At 32.2% G+C, this 18644-nt stretch overlaps 1 protein-coding gene across 1 annotated transcript in view; it reads left to right on the top strand.

Annotated features, from left to right (window-relative positions):
• Positions 1-6269, top strand: part of LOC133190606 (mucin-like protein) — a 33753-nt gene extending 27484 nt beyond the window's left edge. Inside the window, exons 32-39 of the mRNA XM_061326299.1 lie at positions 2458-2519; positions 2965-3149; positions 3320-3419; positions 3548-3570; positions 3687-3810; positions 4899-4963; positions 5151-5212; positions 5402-6269. Of these exons, the coding sequence (XP_061182283.1) occupies positions 2458-2519; positions 2965-3149; positions 3320-3419; positions 3548-3570; positions 3687-3810; positions 4899-4963; positions 5151-5212; positions 5402-5440 (660 nt within the window). The 3' untranslated portion in view covers positions 5441-6269. The remainder of the gene's footprint in view (positions 1-2457; positions 2520-2964; positions 3150-3319; positions 3420-3547; positions 3571-3686; positions 3811-4898; positions 4964-5150; positions 5213-5401) is intronic.
• The last annotated feature ends 12375 nt before the right edge of the window (positions 6270-18644 follow it).

Genomic DNA, 18644 nt, shown 5'->3' with positions numbered 1-18644 from the left:
CTGCTGATATTCTTGTTTCATCGACTTGTTTGTCAATAATTTACCTCGATTTAGAAATTGTACATAGAGAGATGAAGGTATATTGCTGCATAAGTTAAAGTCATCACGTTTATCATAAAGCTTGGTTGTTAGATTACCATTAACGTCTTTTCAAGTAAAATATCCAAATATGAAACAAATGTGTCAGACTCTGCGTATCCTTGCTCCAAACAATGGCTCCGTTTTGAGCAAAAATGATATTACGATTTGAGGCAGATGATCATATCTGATATGTAATTTATTTATTAATTCAATCTAAATTTTGAAACACGGTGACCAAGTATAGTTAAGTATAGTACGTTTAAATAATCAAGGTGTTCTATAAAAGCCAAACAATTTTCTTGTCATTTGTTTATTCATGCAGCAAATTGAATACCGATAATAGTAAAAGAAGGACATAAGGTTTTATTGTGCTGAACATTTTTGGAATCTTAGACACCTAACAGCTGACTTCGGACTGCGGACTTTTCACGTGCGGGAATGTATCAAAAAGTAATTTGAATAATAGGAATATATTATCACATTCGTATTTGTATGATTTAAAGTATTTTATTCTGTACATGTGTATACATCCTCCTATATGAGAGGGCTCCCCACACTTTTCCTAACTTAGCTCCTTTTTCCTGATAGATTGTTTTCCCAACCACAGATAGAAAGGATCGAGGGATCTTGAAGAACTAAAAACTTTATGTAGATATCTTGCTGAGCGCATGATCTTTAAATAAAAATGAATAAAATTCTGTTTGACAGAGCAGTTGCGTTAGTCAAGAAAAAATATTTTTGTGATTAGATATATATTGTTTAAGGAATTGTTTGTAGAGATACAAAATTTATTTAAACAAAAAATACCTTCCGCTTCCGGGGGAAAATCACCTTGGACATACTATGACATTACCCGTGTCTTGAACGTGTATAACATATCACCTACAATTAACTTTTCTCGTACTCGATATATCAGGTCAGATCCAGATATTTTTGAAAGGGGAGGTTGCGGAGAAAATAGAGCGTTCGCTTTAGAGTTGCATAGTAAGGAGTTGAGCCTTACGTCGCGGGTTCGAATCCCACTGTGGGACGTGGAGACCGGTCCTTCGGATGAGACCGTATAAACCGAGGTCCCATGTCGCAGTAGGTGCTGGAACGAAAAAGATCCCTCACTGCTCAATGGCCATGAGTGCCGAGTATAGGTCAAAATTTGTAGCTTTCCACCTGCAAGTAGTGGCGTCTCCATATGAGTGAAAAATCCTCGAGAGGAACGTTAAACAATAAACAAATAAACAAACAAAACCACGTTCCCTTTAGAATATAAGAACTTAATCTTACATTTTCATAGAAATAGCCTGCCAAAGTGTGTTGCGAATTAGGCAGGATATTCAATATCTGGGGCCACCTTGAGGCTTCCATATGCATTCGGTAGTGGGAAAATTTTATAGCCTAGCAGATGTTAATGTCCTTTTCTTGAAGAATAAAACCACAACTGCTACAATGCACTAAATGGAAACTATTTCTTAAAAATTCTGTTTTATATATCGGATTTATTATAAACAAAATGAAATGGTTAGTTTTTAGCTCACCTGACCTTGAGTTTTTCTGATCACCTGTTGTCCGTCGTCCGTCCGTCTGTCCGTCCCTCCGTCTGTAAACTTTTCACATTTTCAACTTCTTCTCAAGAACCAATGGGCACATTTTAACCAAAGTTTGTACAAAGCATCCTCTAGTGAAGAACAGCAGAGCCAAAGTTACTCAGATAAGCGTTGTGTCTATGGGCCTCTTGTTATATTATCTTAACCGAGCTGATGTGTATGAAGTGATGATTTTAGCAATCACTTATTTTCTTAATTCAAGTTCGCTCGAGAGAAATCGATATTTTTGAACCTCATAATAATGAATGAGGTAAATCTATTATTAGGTCTTATTATTGCCTGATAAATTCTAAAATTCCAATAACATGTATATACAATCTCTCTCTCTCGCCCCTTCTTTTTTATAATGCTGATTTATATGTTTTATTTTTAATCAAATTAAAGTAAGGGGGATGTGCCCCCCCCCCCTAGCCCCACCCTTCTGGATCCGCCATTGCACATCATGTATAGATACATGTAAATTAAGCCAAATTCCTGTGGTGATTTGTTTGTAATGCGCCATATCGAAATATTTTTAATCTCTATGAATCTGATGTATATTGTTTAAAACTTATTCATTTTAAATACATATCAGAGAGTGAAGAGAGTTGGTTTGAAAACATTTCTCAATACGTCCCCGCAGTCGTGTTTTGCTTGCACTCTGCTGTCCAAAGTACAGTGTCAGATGTCTGAGATTCTGAAAATGTTCAATAGCAGCTTAAGCTAGCATTAAAGAATTAGTCTTTTTGCAGAGGTTTAATCAAATTAATATGCTATGAACTTTTTAATTAAAAACTAGCTCGAAGATTTCTACAAAAGAAGTATTCAAGGATTCAAAAAAGTTTTCGTATTGTCCATTCGGTAGGTAATTTTCTTAACGTCAGTGGACACGTTCCTCATTGATTTATATACTGTATTTCCCTCAAGAACAAGTGATTGGAATATTGCTACTTTAACAATTTTCTCACAAAAAGTTACATTACCAAGCCTCTGTGTAAGATACTAGAGAATGGAACATTCTATATAATCTGTTGAAATAATTTGCATTGCTGATACCACAAAATTTGCTTTTTATAATTTTAAGGAGTTGGAGATTTTGAAAACATATTAGAAAGCACAAGATTATAATAATTATAAATATTTATTGTGTGTCTGAAAGAGATAAAAAAAAATCAGATATATTAGGAATGTGTCGTCCTATCTTATAAGTAATTTAGCAAGTACTTGTTAGATAATTTGTACTCTTTATTACAAAATATTATTTGCATTTGTGAAAGACATAGCCAAATTATTTTGTTTTATAAAGGTTTGGAAGCATAATAGCTGATCACGAAATCATTGCAAATAACACTGTTTCAAAGACAGTAAAAAAGGATATTGCTAATGGACTGATGAATCTTGCAAGAAATGAAGCAAATCTGACATTTTATAACAAAAGCGTGGTAGTGAAGGATATAGTATTAAAGCACTCGAATGGAACAGATGATAAACGTAAGAAACAGCTAAATGCTTCTTTATTTGAATGAGTCACAAGCTTTTGCTAAAATAATGGATTGATATCAATGCTTGTCCTAATTTATTATTACTTTTATTTGAAAATCATGGAATAAATCATGTCTAACGCAGGAGTGTTTTTTTCAATTTCATACTTTTATTTTTAGATATTAATTCAGAATCCAGTCCTTGTACAATTTTCGATCAAAAAGAGTATTGTACTAGTGGAGAGATCTGTACGGACAACTCCGGAGTAGTTGTTTGTGTGTATGTGTATTTTTATCATGGTCTGAGATAATTTTGAATTTTCTGTGTAGCATTTTAGGAAGCAATTTTCTCGTTTATTTCATAAATTTACGTATCCCCCTCTAAGACCAAACTCTTTTTTGTTTTAGGATTATCCCAGCTGTCCAAAAAGGTTAAGTATCAATTTTATGGACTGATTTTTGTGATTAAGAAGGAATATATTTTATTTTACGCATAATTTGCCAAAGTTTGACAAAATGTCCACTTTAATTACGAATTCTGTTTCAGATTGGACAATTTACATCATTCTTGTTGGAGTCTGTGTTCCATTATTGATTACAATGATTGTTCTGCTCATAATATGTGTGTGCCACCAAAGGAAGTCGAAGAAGGATTCCGGGGATATTCAAAGGTAGTAGCAAAAAAATAAAACAAAAACAAAAAAGAAGAAATAATTAAACATGGAAGGCTTAATATTCCGCCTTCGTTTTGTACGTATTCTAGATGCTTAAAAAATGCTAGGATTAATTACATTTTGTATTCACCATTTCAGTAATAAGAACAATTACTTTGAAAATATTTTTTCATTATATAAACTGAAAACACCGTGTTTACTTATATTTTATTTTACGGTCTTTGTATTCGTATATGTATTATTTCTTTGTAATCGAAAATCATCAAAATCATACTTTCCTCAAAAGATCGCATGACTCTAAGTTGGTATGACTTTAACAACCCTAGCCATTTAGACAAGCTCAAATTAAATATGAAGATAGCGAACCGTAATCAAGCTCAAAAGTCCATTAAACACTACAAATTTAAATCAGAGCAATCAAGGACCTCTAAAACATCAGAGGTGGGATCAGGTCACTTGAAATGGTAAGCATCCCCTATAGGGATATCTTTTTTATCTTTGATAGATAGATATTGCTTATTACCCCAGAGTGTCCTTGGACCTTTTCCATAGTCAGAAGGACAAAGCTAAGATCTTTTTAGCTGGCAAAAAACAGAACTATTTCAAGGACATAGTTGTAGCTCCGCGTTATGTGAATCTGATATGAAAATATTTAATAAATGTTGACTGACCAAATCAACAGATACATTTATTTACATTCGATAAATGTTATTTTGGGTAACAAGTGATATCATTTATAATATTCCTTGCTCTCTACCGGGAGTCCCACTGTGGGACGTGGAGACCGGTCCTTCGGATGAGACCGTATAAACCGAGGTCCCGTGTCGCAGTAGGTGCTGGCACGAAAAAGATCCCTCACTGTTCAATGGCTCTGTGTGCAGAGTATAGGTCAAAATTTGCAGCTCTCCACCGGCAAGTGGTGGCGCCTCCATATGAGTGAAAAATTCTCGAGAGGGACGTTAAACAATAAACAAACAAACAAAAAGCTCTCAACCGGTAATATTTGCACCCATTTATGTCACATCTTTAACATATTATTGGTTTTATTTCAGTCACGTTTTACATAATGATTATGATTTACCAAGAGCTAGGACGGATGGATTTAGCGACGAGTATTGCACGATTGGTTCTACTGGAGGAATTTATGATGGTATGTAGAAATATTGATGAAGTAAAGAAATGTCTTGTTCAAAGTATTTGATTTAACAACAATTTTTAAGAAATTTTGAATAATAAATTAAACCTGTGTCATAATAGATTATAGAGATTCATTTTATTCGCATAGGAGCATTAATTTTAATATGAAATGCATTGATAATTTGTTTGCAAATTTGCAGACTATAGGAATCCAAGTTTTAACCATAATCCAATGTATGACATTTTAAAACCATCAGAACAGGTACTTTACAAACATTCTTTGATTAAGAAATTTCTGTTTTAATCTTTCTTAAACAGAGAAAAAAACCTTTCATTATTGACAAACGATATTCATGTTATTGTGAATATTAACATTAACACTTTACTTCAAATTAATAGCTTTTTTCATCATTCCGTATGAGTATTGAACATTTTTGTATTTGTTTCATAGTTTCGCATCCAGAGACCAAACATCAGGATGAAGAATTAAACCATTACACACTGAATTGTCGACGGATTTTTCCGTTATTTCCCGATCATGACAAGGAGCACACGGCGGGTGTGACCGGTCGGCAGGGGATGCTCACTCCTTCATGGTACCTGATCCCACCTCTAATGTTTGCTCTGCTCCTATTTTGTATTGTATAATGGACCTTTGAGCTTGAATACTGTTCGTTATCTCCATATATTTCACCATGCACGCATGTGGATAGTATATTACTAGTTAACTTAGTGTTAGTTTAATTTCATTTTGGCGATTTTGTTTAATAAGTTTTAATGATTAAATTGCGATAACTAAACATTTCGCACTACTGACTAATCATATCTGTATTTTTGCATTAAATAAATGACTTTAATCGTTATATTTCTTACATGGGTGTAATTTACAGCATAGAAATTTATTAACTGTAATAAAGAGCAGAGAAATTTGTTACCTTTAGTAACAAGAAGAAAACTTCATATGTAAAGAGCGGTCTTTTAAAGAATTGTTTCAATACATACTTCCATCACTTGTGTGTTGGACCTTAACATTGTTAGAAAGCATTATTGTTAGAAAGAAGTAAGAATAAGTTCTTTCCTTATCGAAGTAATGATTGTTTTGGCCTTTTAGTATAGAAAATAATAAGCTTGATATTTATTTATCATTTATGTATTTTTGACATTGAATTGTAGTGAAATGATTTTAGCAGAAAATTTTAATATTTGATTATAATCCTTTATAAATATACATTTTTATGGGAAAATTGTAGTTACTTACTCAGATAATATAATTTTATGATAAAATAACGAATTGACGTAAAACATATTTGCTTACTTGCTGGTGAGAATTTTTGGAAATTATTTTGAAAAACTAAATGTGTATCTTCAACAACTTTCCTTGTTATATCTTGCAACGATATTGTTCCCTTTGTTATTTCCAGGATGCTAAGAATCTGAATTTGTAAATAATAAAGTGTGATAAATTTAGTATTTAAGATAATAAGACTTTATTCTACAAAGATTTAGTACTAGTTTCTTTCTTAAATAGTAATGACAGTGTTTATCTAATGTAATCTTAAATCGTTTACTTTTGCTTACATTTCTGTATAAGGACATCTTTAAATGACCAAGAGAAAATACAGTTTAATTAAATCGTTTATGAATTTGATTTGCACATGCAGTATATATCTTTTTAAACTTTCTGAAAAATGTCAGCTGCTTTGTATACGTTTATCAAAGATTACTTGATACGTTTGCTGACTTTTTTGATTCTGTGTTTATTTGGATAAATTATGAACAATTTAAGATACATAGCACAAAAAAAATTCTTCTCTTCCATACTAAAGAGTTATATTTCTATTTTTTCAATATCTCTTTCAATTGAAATCTAATTGGGAAATTTTATACGATTGAAAATGTTCCCAGAAACAAACAAACTAAAACTTTGCTTATGTTATTCACCCTTTTCTATCGATTAGTTCGTAGTGTCTGTTTTCTTACTATTATCAAAATAAAAAAAAAATCTCCTGCATTGTTTGTTTTTTGTCCCCCAACCCCGCTTTCACTGAAAGTGGGGAATATCAATTTCAGTCTATCCGTTCGTCCGTCTGTATTTCTGTCCGTCTGTTACACTTTGAAATTCGTTTCCCGCATGATTTCTTGAGAAGCCTTTGAGCTTTTGCAATGATATTTTATATAGCGACTCCCTATGGCCTAAAGAAGAACGTTACTGATTTTGAGGTCAAATGGTCAAGGTCATAAATTCGGTCTGTTTGAACACTTTCGTTTCCGGGCGATATCTCAAAAAGCTTGTGAGCTTTAGTAATGCAATTTTATACCTTAACTCCCTATGGCCTCTCTCGCCCCTTTCAAAGTGTCCCACCCGTTTGTTTTCATTGTATTAAAAGTGGCGTGGCACTCTTTTTAGAACAGGAGCATGTGCAGAGTTATACATATTATATATGTTGTCGGCGGACTTTATATTCTAATTACGTCTATTAGAACTGTTATTAGACACCATGTGTTGTGTATAATTTTGACAATATCGAACGTGAACATAAATACTATATGTGACCTAATGTTTGCATTAATTTGCATGACAAACAAGCTTCTCGTTGGTCTAGGGGTATGATTCTTGCTTAGCAAATAAAAGATAAAAAAAAATTCTTGCTTAGCATATGAGAGATCCCTGGTTTAAATCCCAGACGATCCCTGAATTTTTTGAAATGCTTTTTTATCGATTTACTAAATGATAGTATTCAACATATCAAATAAAGAAGTTATGAAGTCTCGCGTGTACAAACTGCTCATAAAATCACTATTACAGTGTGATAAATATTCTGTATAAAAAGAATCTTCTATACACTTATTAAAGAATAAGCAATCAAATCTTTATATCCATATTGACATTTTTTTTTTATCAATTTTGCTTCAGTATACATGCATACATTTAATGATTCTGCAAATCTGGGGGGGGGGGGGGTGTCTGACCCCGCATCCCCACCCTACCCCCTAGATCTATGGATGTTCTTCTTTTTCCCTTATAAGCATGGGACAAAAATTCTCTGAATTAGCTTGTTTTATTTACGATACATTTTCAACAGGTGAACGATCCTCTGCTGGCGCACATTAGATATTTTACAGCAAAGCAAGTTTTCACACAGAAAATGAAGAAAAAAGAAATCATATATATATTAATACTGTATTTTTAGATGTATGTCATGTACTAATTAAAAAATTTAAATCTTGATAATATTTTTTTTTTAAATATATAAAATGTAAATGGAAAAGATGTGTGAATTAGGAGAATGCGACTTACTTCACACTTATATACAATTTTTTTCAAGTGGAGTTTTTTAAATAGATTGTTAAAGGTTTAAGGAAAATATCCCCTGTCAGGATTGTTCCTTTAAACATTGTTCCTTTTTGAATACTTAGCAATTATGTTTAAATACACTATATTTATTCCTTAATGTTTGAGTACGCATAAACAAATGTATTGTATTCGTTATATAATTTAATAATCAATATCCACAGCTTTTAGCATGACATATCAACGAACAGTAATCAAGCTCTAAAGTCTATTGAAGCAATACAAATTGGGAGCAGAGCATTAATGACCTCTTAAAACATCAGAGATGGGATCACTTGCCATGAGGTGCCATTTCCTTCCCAGAATTTTATGATAAGGACATCATATCTTGAACCTTAGCTACCTTTGATTTATTTACATGAAGCAGCTGGGAGTTTTAAAGTCCAAGTACCAATTACCAATTAATTAATAAACAGCCATTTTACCAAGAAAGGTGATATATGACTTTCTCTATAAACTGGCGAATTTTCCCCAGTCAATAATAATAATTTGCTTTTAAATATCGTTAATTCATTTCTTTATTATTATTTCAAATTGTGTATTTTAGCAAGAAGAAAATAATGACCCATTCTTAGTAGGGTCTTCCGGTAAGAGTGAAATATATGGAGATAACGAACAGTATTCGACCAAAAGTCCATTAAACAATACAAAGTTTGAAGCAGAGCAAACACGGACCCCTAAAACATCGAAGGTGGGATCAGATGCCATGGAGGAGTGAGCATCCCCTGCCGATAGGTCACACCCGCCGTGTGCTCCTTGTCATGATCGGGAAATAACGGAAAAATCCGTCGACAGTTCAGTATTTAAATTATGGCCTCACAATTAGTATGAAAACGTGTGTCAGCATTTTACTTAATGATAAATTGTATTTGCTGACAATGTCATTGTATCGACCATAGACGTACGAAATGACGGCTTTAAATGAGACTAATTAAAGTTGAGAGGGCATAAAGTTTCCTTAAGTGGTAAGCAGCAATGTAATGTTTAATGCAAATTTAGCTTACATTCTCTAAGTGTTGATTTGACATATCTAAATATTGACCGAATCTGGAACAGGATTACGTATAACAAAATACGCAGTCAATTCTCTACCAGATATGGCATGTTAAATGATTGAGATGCAAAGCAAATCGATGAAAGCAGTTGAAATCTGAATTTAATCAACATACACGAGCCTTCAGTATGATATATGCAAAATATTGACTGGGAGATTTATGTTAAAACAATGTACAGTGAACAATTAAAAGGCTGACTTTTATAAATGAAATATGAAGATAATGAACAGTATTGAATCTCGAAGGTCCAATGAAACAGTAAAAATTTGAAGCGGAGCAAACACGGACCTCAAAATTTAGAGGTGGAATCAGGTGCCATGGAGTGAGCATCCCCTGCCGACCGGTCACACCCGCCGTATGCTCCTTGTCCTTACCGAAAAAAAAAAACCCGGAAAAATCCGTAGACACTTCAGTGTATAAGTAATGGCCTTACAATTAGTATGAAAAACATTAGTCAGCATTTGACTTAATGATAGGTTGTTTGTGCTGACAAGGTCATTGTGTCGACCGTAAAACTTGTGAAAGGATGACTTCAAACGAATGAAATTTATCAGGCAAAGGTAATTAATTTACCAAATTTCAAGTATATGTAATTACATGATATGTTATTGAAAACCTAAAATGAATTGAAGATGCAGTGTATTTTTTTTTAAAACAATGAATATTCTTTGAATAAGCAATGTTCTGTCATGAAAATAATATTTTCCAAAATTTTGGTTACTGCTGCATACATGTAAGTATGTAGAAAACAATTATAGCGAGAAGATATATATATATATATATATATATATATATATATATATATATATATATATATATATATATATATATATATATATATATATATATATATAAAATAAAAATCCAAAAAATCACAAAATATTTTCTGCAAGCGCTTTCGCCATGTTAGGCTCTTCAGGCAGTTATACAAATGTCAGGTAGGTTACCTGGTAACGTCCAAAAGCAAAAGTTCATTGTGACGTCATAATAGATCAAGGTAGCGTAAAGTTGCCGTATTAGATAATGTACAAATATTGCATTAACTTGAACACATAATATGCATAAAATCTTACAATATGTTATATAATAATGTATCATTTTCGATTAAGCTTTGGTTTAAAGAGTTTGATAAAGTAGTCCTCTTTTGCCAAACGTAGATTTTCATTTTCATTGGGAAGTTTATAAAAAGGGAAAATCTTAAATATTCCTTAGCCGCATTTTGCAAAATGTTCACAACATGGTGTATTACGCACACTAGGGTCTTTAATTTGTTGCTTGTGTACACGAACCCGGGCATTTAGTTTCCCCGTTTGTCCAATATAGAATTCTTTGCATGTCGGTCAGATTGCACAGTAGATAACGTTTTCGGATTTACAGTTCATTGGTGAATTGGTTCTAATTTCCATTCCTGATTTAAGTTGGATTCTATTTCCCTCTTCTAAATATGTACACGTTCCGCATCTTGGATCTCCGCATTTTTTAATGGTTGGAATTTCCTCCTGTGTAGTAAAACGGGCCTTGGTTAACAATTTTTTAAGATTGGGTGCCTGTCGTCGACTATTGATAATATCATTTGGTTGTATTAAACTTTTCATATTTTCCGATTGTTCTAAAATTGGGTAGAATCTTCTACTACGCTAAAAGATTCTACCCAATTTTAGAACAATCGGAAAATATGAAAAGTTTAATACAACCAAATGATATTATCAATAGTCGACGACAGGCACCCAATCTTAAAAAATTGTTAACCAAGGCCCGTTTTACTACACAGGAGGAAATTCCAACCATTAAAAAATGCGGAGATCCAAGATGCGGAACGTGTACATATTTAGAAGAGGGAAATAGAATCCAACTTAAATCAGGAATGGAAATTAGAACCAATTCACCAATGAACTGTAAATCCGAAAACGTTATCTACTGTGCAATCTGACCGACATGCAAAGAATTCTATATTGGACAAACGGGGAAACTAAATGCCCGGGTTCGTGTACACAAGCAACAAATTAAAGACCCTAGTGTGCGTAATACACCATGTTGTGAACATTTTGCAAAATGCGGCTAAGGAATATTTAAGATTTTCCCTTTTTATAAACTTCCCAATGAAAATGAAAATCTACGTTTGGCAAAAGAGGACTACTTTATCAAACTCTTTAAACCAAAGCTTAATCGAAAATGATACATTATTATATAACATATTGTAAGATTTTATGCATATTATGTGTTCAAGTTAATGCAATATTTGTACATTATCTAATACGGCAACTTTACGCTACCTTGATCTATTATGACGTCACAATGAACTTTTGCTTTTGGACGTTACCAGGTAACCTACCTGACATTTGTATAACTGCCTGAAGAGCCTAACATGGCGAAAGCGCTTGCAGAAAATATTTTGTGATTTTTTGGATTTTTATTTTATATATATATATATATATATATATATATATATATATATATATATATATATATATATATATATATATATATATATATATATATATATATAATCTTCGCAGAATTAATTTGAAGTTGAAGATGAAAGAATGCAAAGAATTTCACTGTCCCCCTGAAGAAAAGAAAGAGATTTAAAAGGAGTTCTTTATACCTACGTGATTTTTACCAGTGGAAAATAATTCGGAAGTATCGAAAATTGTTTGGATGATACCTGATCTGGATAAACGTGATGAAATGCAAAAGCATAGAATGTCAAGGGTTTTTTTTTTTATCATGTTCGGAAATTAAAAAAAATTGTATTGATAAATTGCATAGATTTTCCTTATCAACCAAAAAATATTTACTTCCACTGAATATTATTTTTATCATTTTCTTTATTTCTTACAAAAACCAAGGTCGTATATCAATCAGTGAACGCCGATATAAGCAAGTCACTCATATAAATTTCTTAAGCAGCGGCTTTTCCATCAATGAAATGTACAATTTCATACATATTAATAATACAATATTTAATGTACTTTTTTTTCCTTATATGTTTTAATACAGGTATAAATAATATGTTTACGATGTGATCGTTTGGATGAGCGCAGATTCACACAGTTAAGTCACACTTGCATCTTTGAACTTCAAACTGCACGAGACAAACTGACGTCACATGACTTATAACTGTAAGTCGCATAGCTATATATCATAGAGTAGATGCAACTTTTTTTATTCTTTAAAGCTCCCTGAATAAATAAAACCTTTACAAAACTGAGAGACTGTTATATTCGCCATTATTGCATGGGATCCTGGTAGCGAAGGAATTCTAGGAACGTTGCACAGGAAAATTTGCTTGACGAATATACAGATTTCATTCCGACTTTCCTCTGCTCTATGTTCCAGGCTAGTCTATAAAGAATGAAATGTAGCTCTTTGTTTGTGAGTGTATAAATTAACGTCACAGGCATAGCAGAAAAAAATACACGGACCGCTAACTGATGTATTTCACATTTGTAGATAAATTTTGCTAACTTGATAATATTCAGACTGTCCGAAATTTGACTACTGTATGTATGTAAATGTAGCATTAAAGATGTACTGATTTGACCCCCCCCCCCAAAAAAAAACAAAACAAAACAAAACAAAACGATACGGTCACTTAACAATTTAAGCCAATTTCTTAAGCAGGTAAAGGAGCATGTAAATTTTAAAATTTGACAGAAATTTTCCAATATTCTCAAATTTGTTATATAATTATTGATATACAGTGTATGAACCTTAAAGCTAGGACACGATTTCCGTACCATTTATTGGACTACGTCTCTTTAAAAGGTTCATGTTATTGATACGTGATTTTGTCGTTTTCTAATGTTATTGCTATATATATGTATGTATTGGTTTTGAACTGCGTATTTCAAAATCGACAACAAAAGAAATTGTCTATGGGCTATTAAAAAAATCTTTATTCTTGAAAGAGTATGTTGAATAGGAATAAATTGAGTGAATGAATGCATTTATATTATCCCAATGATTGATTATAATTTTAAATCTAGGATGACACTAAATTTTATAATACATAAAGTAAAATATTATATGTAATAGTAAATAATCTCACTACTGTGAATGTATAATTTACACAGACCTTTAAATAATGTAACAATCAAAAAATATTTTTGTCAATATTCTATTTTCATAGATAAATGTAAATAAATTTGAAATATGATATGTGTTTCAGACTTCACTTTCAGGATTTATACACGCATAAAAAGAATTAGAATATGTATTTCTAAGAGGAAGACAATGATTTGAGTTGAGGAATAGAAGAAGACAAATAAGAATTGTTAGAGTCAGGAATAAAATTACGTTTTTATTTATGTAAAAGATACTTTTACACTGATAAGTGCCATTTGACATACAACTAGTCAATAAAATGAATATAACATTTCGGAAAAAAATTAAACCTTTAATTTTTTGTTACATGTTTGCCCTTTAATCTTATTGTTCATCGGACGATTTTTTTCTAGGTCTAATATAAGAGTTGTTTTTTTTTTTCAAATATATTTTTGCGAGATATTATTTTTTTGCAATTATTATCATTGTCTACTTTTGATCCTTTTTTTGCAATTTAAAAAAAAAAAAAAAAAACATAAAACTAATTGTCAAAAATGGGCATTTATTACAACACAAAACAAATTAACCAAATACGTACAGAAGTTACACATGTTCGTATTTAAATAAATATACCCCATATAATGATATTAATATATTTCCATTTCTATTAATTTTGTTTTCTCTGTGATAACTCTTTGAAAGTTAGTTGAGTTGATTTCTTGATCATTCTACCGGAATGTAAATTTCGCCAAGCGAAAGATCAGGAGCTAAGAAGTCCTAATATGCTAAATTCAGGTAACAAGCATATATGACAAAATGTTTGAACGTAAAACAAAGTTAGATTGTTACAACTGACTAAAGCGTGGAGTGTTTGCAGGGGATGAGGTGGGTCAAAATAATGCATGGCCTGGAGATAAACAATGATCACGTGATTAGATCAAGTTACAGGTAGTAACAAAAATTCTGAAATTGTTAATTCCGGAAAAATACTCTAGTAACAAAAGATTAACAGAGATGGTATTAATTACTTTAATTCATCTCTATAATGTAATTTATTTGATTTGTACAAATTTAGCAAAAACTAGTTGCGGTGAGCTTGCCTAGCATTAGAAGACATAAATATCAATTATTCCATCGTCTTTGACTCTCCTCAATACAATTTATTATCTCCTTCCATGAGTCTGCTGTTTTTTTTTGTTTTTATGTTTTTTTTTTTTTTTTTTTTTTTTTTTTTTTTTTTTTTTATTTTGTTTTTTAATTCAAAATATGAAATAAAACTAATTGTCGTAAATGGGAATTTATTACAATACGTCCTGCACGTCCAGGTCCTGCAGTGGTATTCGAACCCACGACGTAACCATCAACTCATTACTCATTACCAAACAAATTAACCGAAAATGTACAAAAGTTACACATGCCCGTATTTTAATATATCCCTTATTATAACGATATTAATATAATAATGATTGTTTGATTGATTGCATGTCGTTTTACGTCCCATTAGAGACTTTTTCACTCAAATAGAGACGTCACCATATACCGGTGAAGGGTTTCAATTAATTCTTGACTTTTACTCGGCACTCAGGTTTAATGAGCAGTGAGGGATCTTTATCCTGCCAACTCCTACCGTGACACGGGGCCTCGGTTTTTAAGGTCTCATGCGAAGGGCCCGCAACTTTCACTTCAAAGTGCCGATCGCATGGCAAAGGAACAATTGCTACCCATTTCTTATCGACTTAGGTCAGTCGCGCCCGAGATTCGAACTCACGACCTCCCGATCACGAAGCGATCGCTCAACCGACTGAGCTACCGTGAACGGTAATATAATGAAAAATACAGATATGAATAGAAAAATTGGCAAAAAAGATTGGACAACCCTTTAAAAACACACCACAGACTAGTAAATAAAAAAAAATTCAGCTAATAAAGTAAGCAGATAAAACAACGGCGACATTAAACAAAAAAATAATAATTTGCATTTACTTGATTGAAAAAATTAATGCACACCTACAATTTACATAGAACAAATATACAAAGAGCACATCTAGCTAAAAATATGACCGTTCGTGCTGTGCTAAAATGAACTTATTTGACAAAGATGTAAGAATGGCTTTTGTTTAAATATTTGAAAATATGCATGTTAGTAATTATTGATAATTTAACAAATGACCTTGAAAACAGGTATATGCACACTTAGAGACCGTTATCTTGAAGAAATCTGACTTCTTTTAAAACGTTATTGGACAAAACCTTGAAAGGTTAGATAAAAGTCGATACCACAATAGATGGCCTAATTAACTTCCTTGTCGATGACAATATTTATAAAGGATAGTGCCAAATCTAGTTAGATGTTAACAGAGTTGTCCCTTCTGGAAGATAGCAGGAGGTTAGGAAAAATGTTTATTTAAGGTAAATATTCCTATTCTCTTCCTATTCAAAAATTAATTAGGTTCTGGTGTTAAATTGGGGGTATAGTTTCTCTCTCTCTCTTTTCTCTCTCTCTCTCTCTCTCTCTCTCGATATGTCTGTATTTTTTCTGTCTTTCTTACAAAATGATTTAATTGTGAATTTCTCTGGTGGAGGTAATACCTTCAATTATATTGTACATGATAATCTTCTCGGATCGAAATTTAGTCAGATTCAGTCAATGTCCAACGGAGACCATATTTATCATAACTTTCTTAGTGTCTTCAAAGTGTCAATAATTGTCAATTTCTTTTTAAAGTAAACATAATAATTATTACTATTACCGCGAACTGCAAATCAACATAGTGCCAAGCTGAATAAAATGATAAATTCTGCTCAGAGCAAAAAAGAGCCAAAATATGACGTTAAATGTTTCATATTAACCACACATTCGATCTTTCTTTAATATTGCAAAACGAGCATTTAGTATTAAATACAATGAAAACAGCAAAATAAAAACAGACTGTGTGTATACTTTTCTCAAAATTTCCTACATTCTAAGTAAAAACAATATTTTGTTCAATAAGTTGGTTAACTTTTGTCTTGTTTTCAAACTTATCTTTACTAGAATCATGAAATAAGATGATTGATATTTATTTAAGGCCTTCTTAAATATAAGTATTCGGATTTGTCGGTTTTCTAAATTAGTCCTATGAATTCGTCTTTTAGAAAGATTGCTACATAGCTCAGTCGGTAAAGCGCTCGCTCCGTGATCGAGAGGTTGTGAGTTCGACACGGCGACTGACCTAAGTCGATAAAAAATGGGTAGCAACTGTTCCTTCGCCATGCGCTCGGCACTTTGAAGTGAAAGTTGCGGGTCCTTCGAATGAGACCTTAAAAACCGAGGCCCCGTGTCACGACAGGGGTTGGCACGATAAAGATCCCTCACTGCTCAATGGCCCTGAGTGCCGAGTAAAGGTCAAATTTTCTGGTATATAGTGACGTTTCTATATGAGTGAAAAATTCTCGAATGGGACGTAAAACGACATGCAATCAATCAATCCTCGAGGTGAACACAAGAACTAGATAGATCCAAAAATACATAAAATACTCCACTCAATTTACAAAACATATTTGAGGCTTGCCTATAAAGTTTGTGATGAGTATTATAATTTTTAATTATGATTGTTCGTTTTTATTGTCTCTTCAAGAATGTTTGACCGCTTTTCGGTGGAGTGCTTCAAGTTTAGACGTGTTTTCGGCACAAACGGTCTTGATCTTTCTCGAGCCAGCACTTACTACGACACGGGAACTCGGAATTTACGGTCTTATCCGAAGGACCCGTCTCCACGTCAAACAGTGGGATTCGAACCCACGATGTAACCATCAACTTTGATCAACTACTCCTCGACTCCAGAGTAAACGCTTTTACCACTGTGCTACGCTGACTTTTAATAATGACCACACTTCCAAATGTGAACGATATTATTTTGATATAGACCATAAATTAGTATATGTATAAAAATTAAAGCAATACGAACGATTAAGGAACGTTATAATGTACGCAAGCCTCACGACTCAGCCTGCGTACATGTACATGTATAAGCAAGTCTCCTGATAATTTCAGGAATATGGGGATTTTGAAAATGGCATTTGTTATTTAATATGCAAACACTGCTGAGAGTGTAAATAATATTTACAAATATACCATGAATGTGTAAATTGTTAAAATTTAAACAATATTTGATAAAATACGAGCGTCGTAATCATACATACTACCGACGGCTGCACAGTCCAATCTGATGTTGCGTTAAATTTAGGGACATCATATATCAATAGTTTTCCATGGGGTGGTGTCCCTCAGACTGTACACGCAGTTCAAAAATAGTATGTAGCAATGCCAAATCAATAAACTAATTATCTTTCAAAACTTCCAAGATGTTTGAATAATTCGTTTGCCTCTGAGATCGTTTCAAAACATATAAAATATAATTTTACGATTGTATGCTGTTCCGTTCGGATGGCATACGTCGTTTTTCTGTCAAGTTAATGAATATTTCTTGCTGTTTTTTTTTTTAAATATTATTCGCTAATTGCCCAAAAGGCAACACTAAAAAATATCAGAAAATATCAGGAAATAAAGACAGCTGCTTTGTTTGAAGCATTTAATTTTTTATTAGGTTTTAGCTTGTTTTATTAAAAAAATAATTAGAAAACTTTATTTCAAATACTATGACAACTTACCCTAGATCGTGAGCACTAACAGCTACCATTAAAGACCGCGATTATTGCAAAAATATAATGTTCAAACAACCAAATCCAAACTGTCCTGATTTGGAATTTTTGAAACACATATTTTGCTATACAATAAGTACAATGAATATTTTGAGCCATTCCGTTTGACGATGGTCTAAAATAAATACTGTTTTTCCATTATAGAGATCCTGCAATTAGTTAACTTCAATAAGATTTATTTTATTTCTACGTCCTGGATGGATTTTTTTTTACTTCGAAGGAATATGTTATTTATTTTGGAAATAAAATTTTCTTATTTTTATTTTTAAGAAGAAACATCCGCATAGCTTTCCCAATATTTTGAATAAAATATTTCCTTTCCTTTGATTGATAAGGTACCTTAATTGTTCTCAAAATTTCATAATTGAACTGAAATCCAATGTACAAGAATGATTTTGCTGCGCGAACAAAAAATTAAAAAAAAAATACTATGGATAATTTAGACAACAGTACCGATGAATCTTTATATATATATATAAATAAAAAAAAAAGATAAATTATATATACATGTATATTGTTCTCTCTTTAAACAAGATATT

Source organism: Saccostrea echinata, unplaced genomic scaffold (genome assembly GCF_033153115.1).
Source record: "Saccostrea echinata isolate AGI-Se365-2 ecotype Australia unplaced genomic scaffold, CSIRO_AGI_Sech_v1 ptg000001l, whole genome shotgun sequence".
Lineage (NCBI taxonomy): Eukaryota > Metazoa > Mollusca > Bivalvia > Ostreida > Ostreidae > Saccostrea > Saccostrea echinata.
This window is presented reverse-complemented; position numbering and strand designations above follow the sequence as displayed.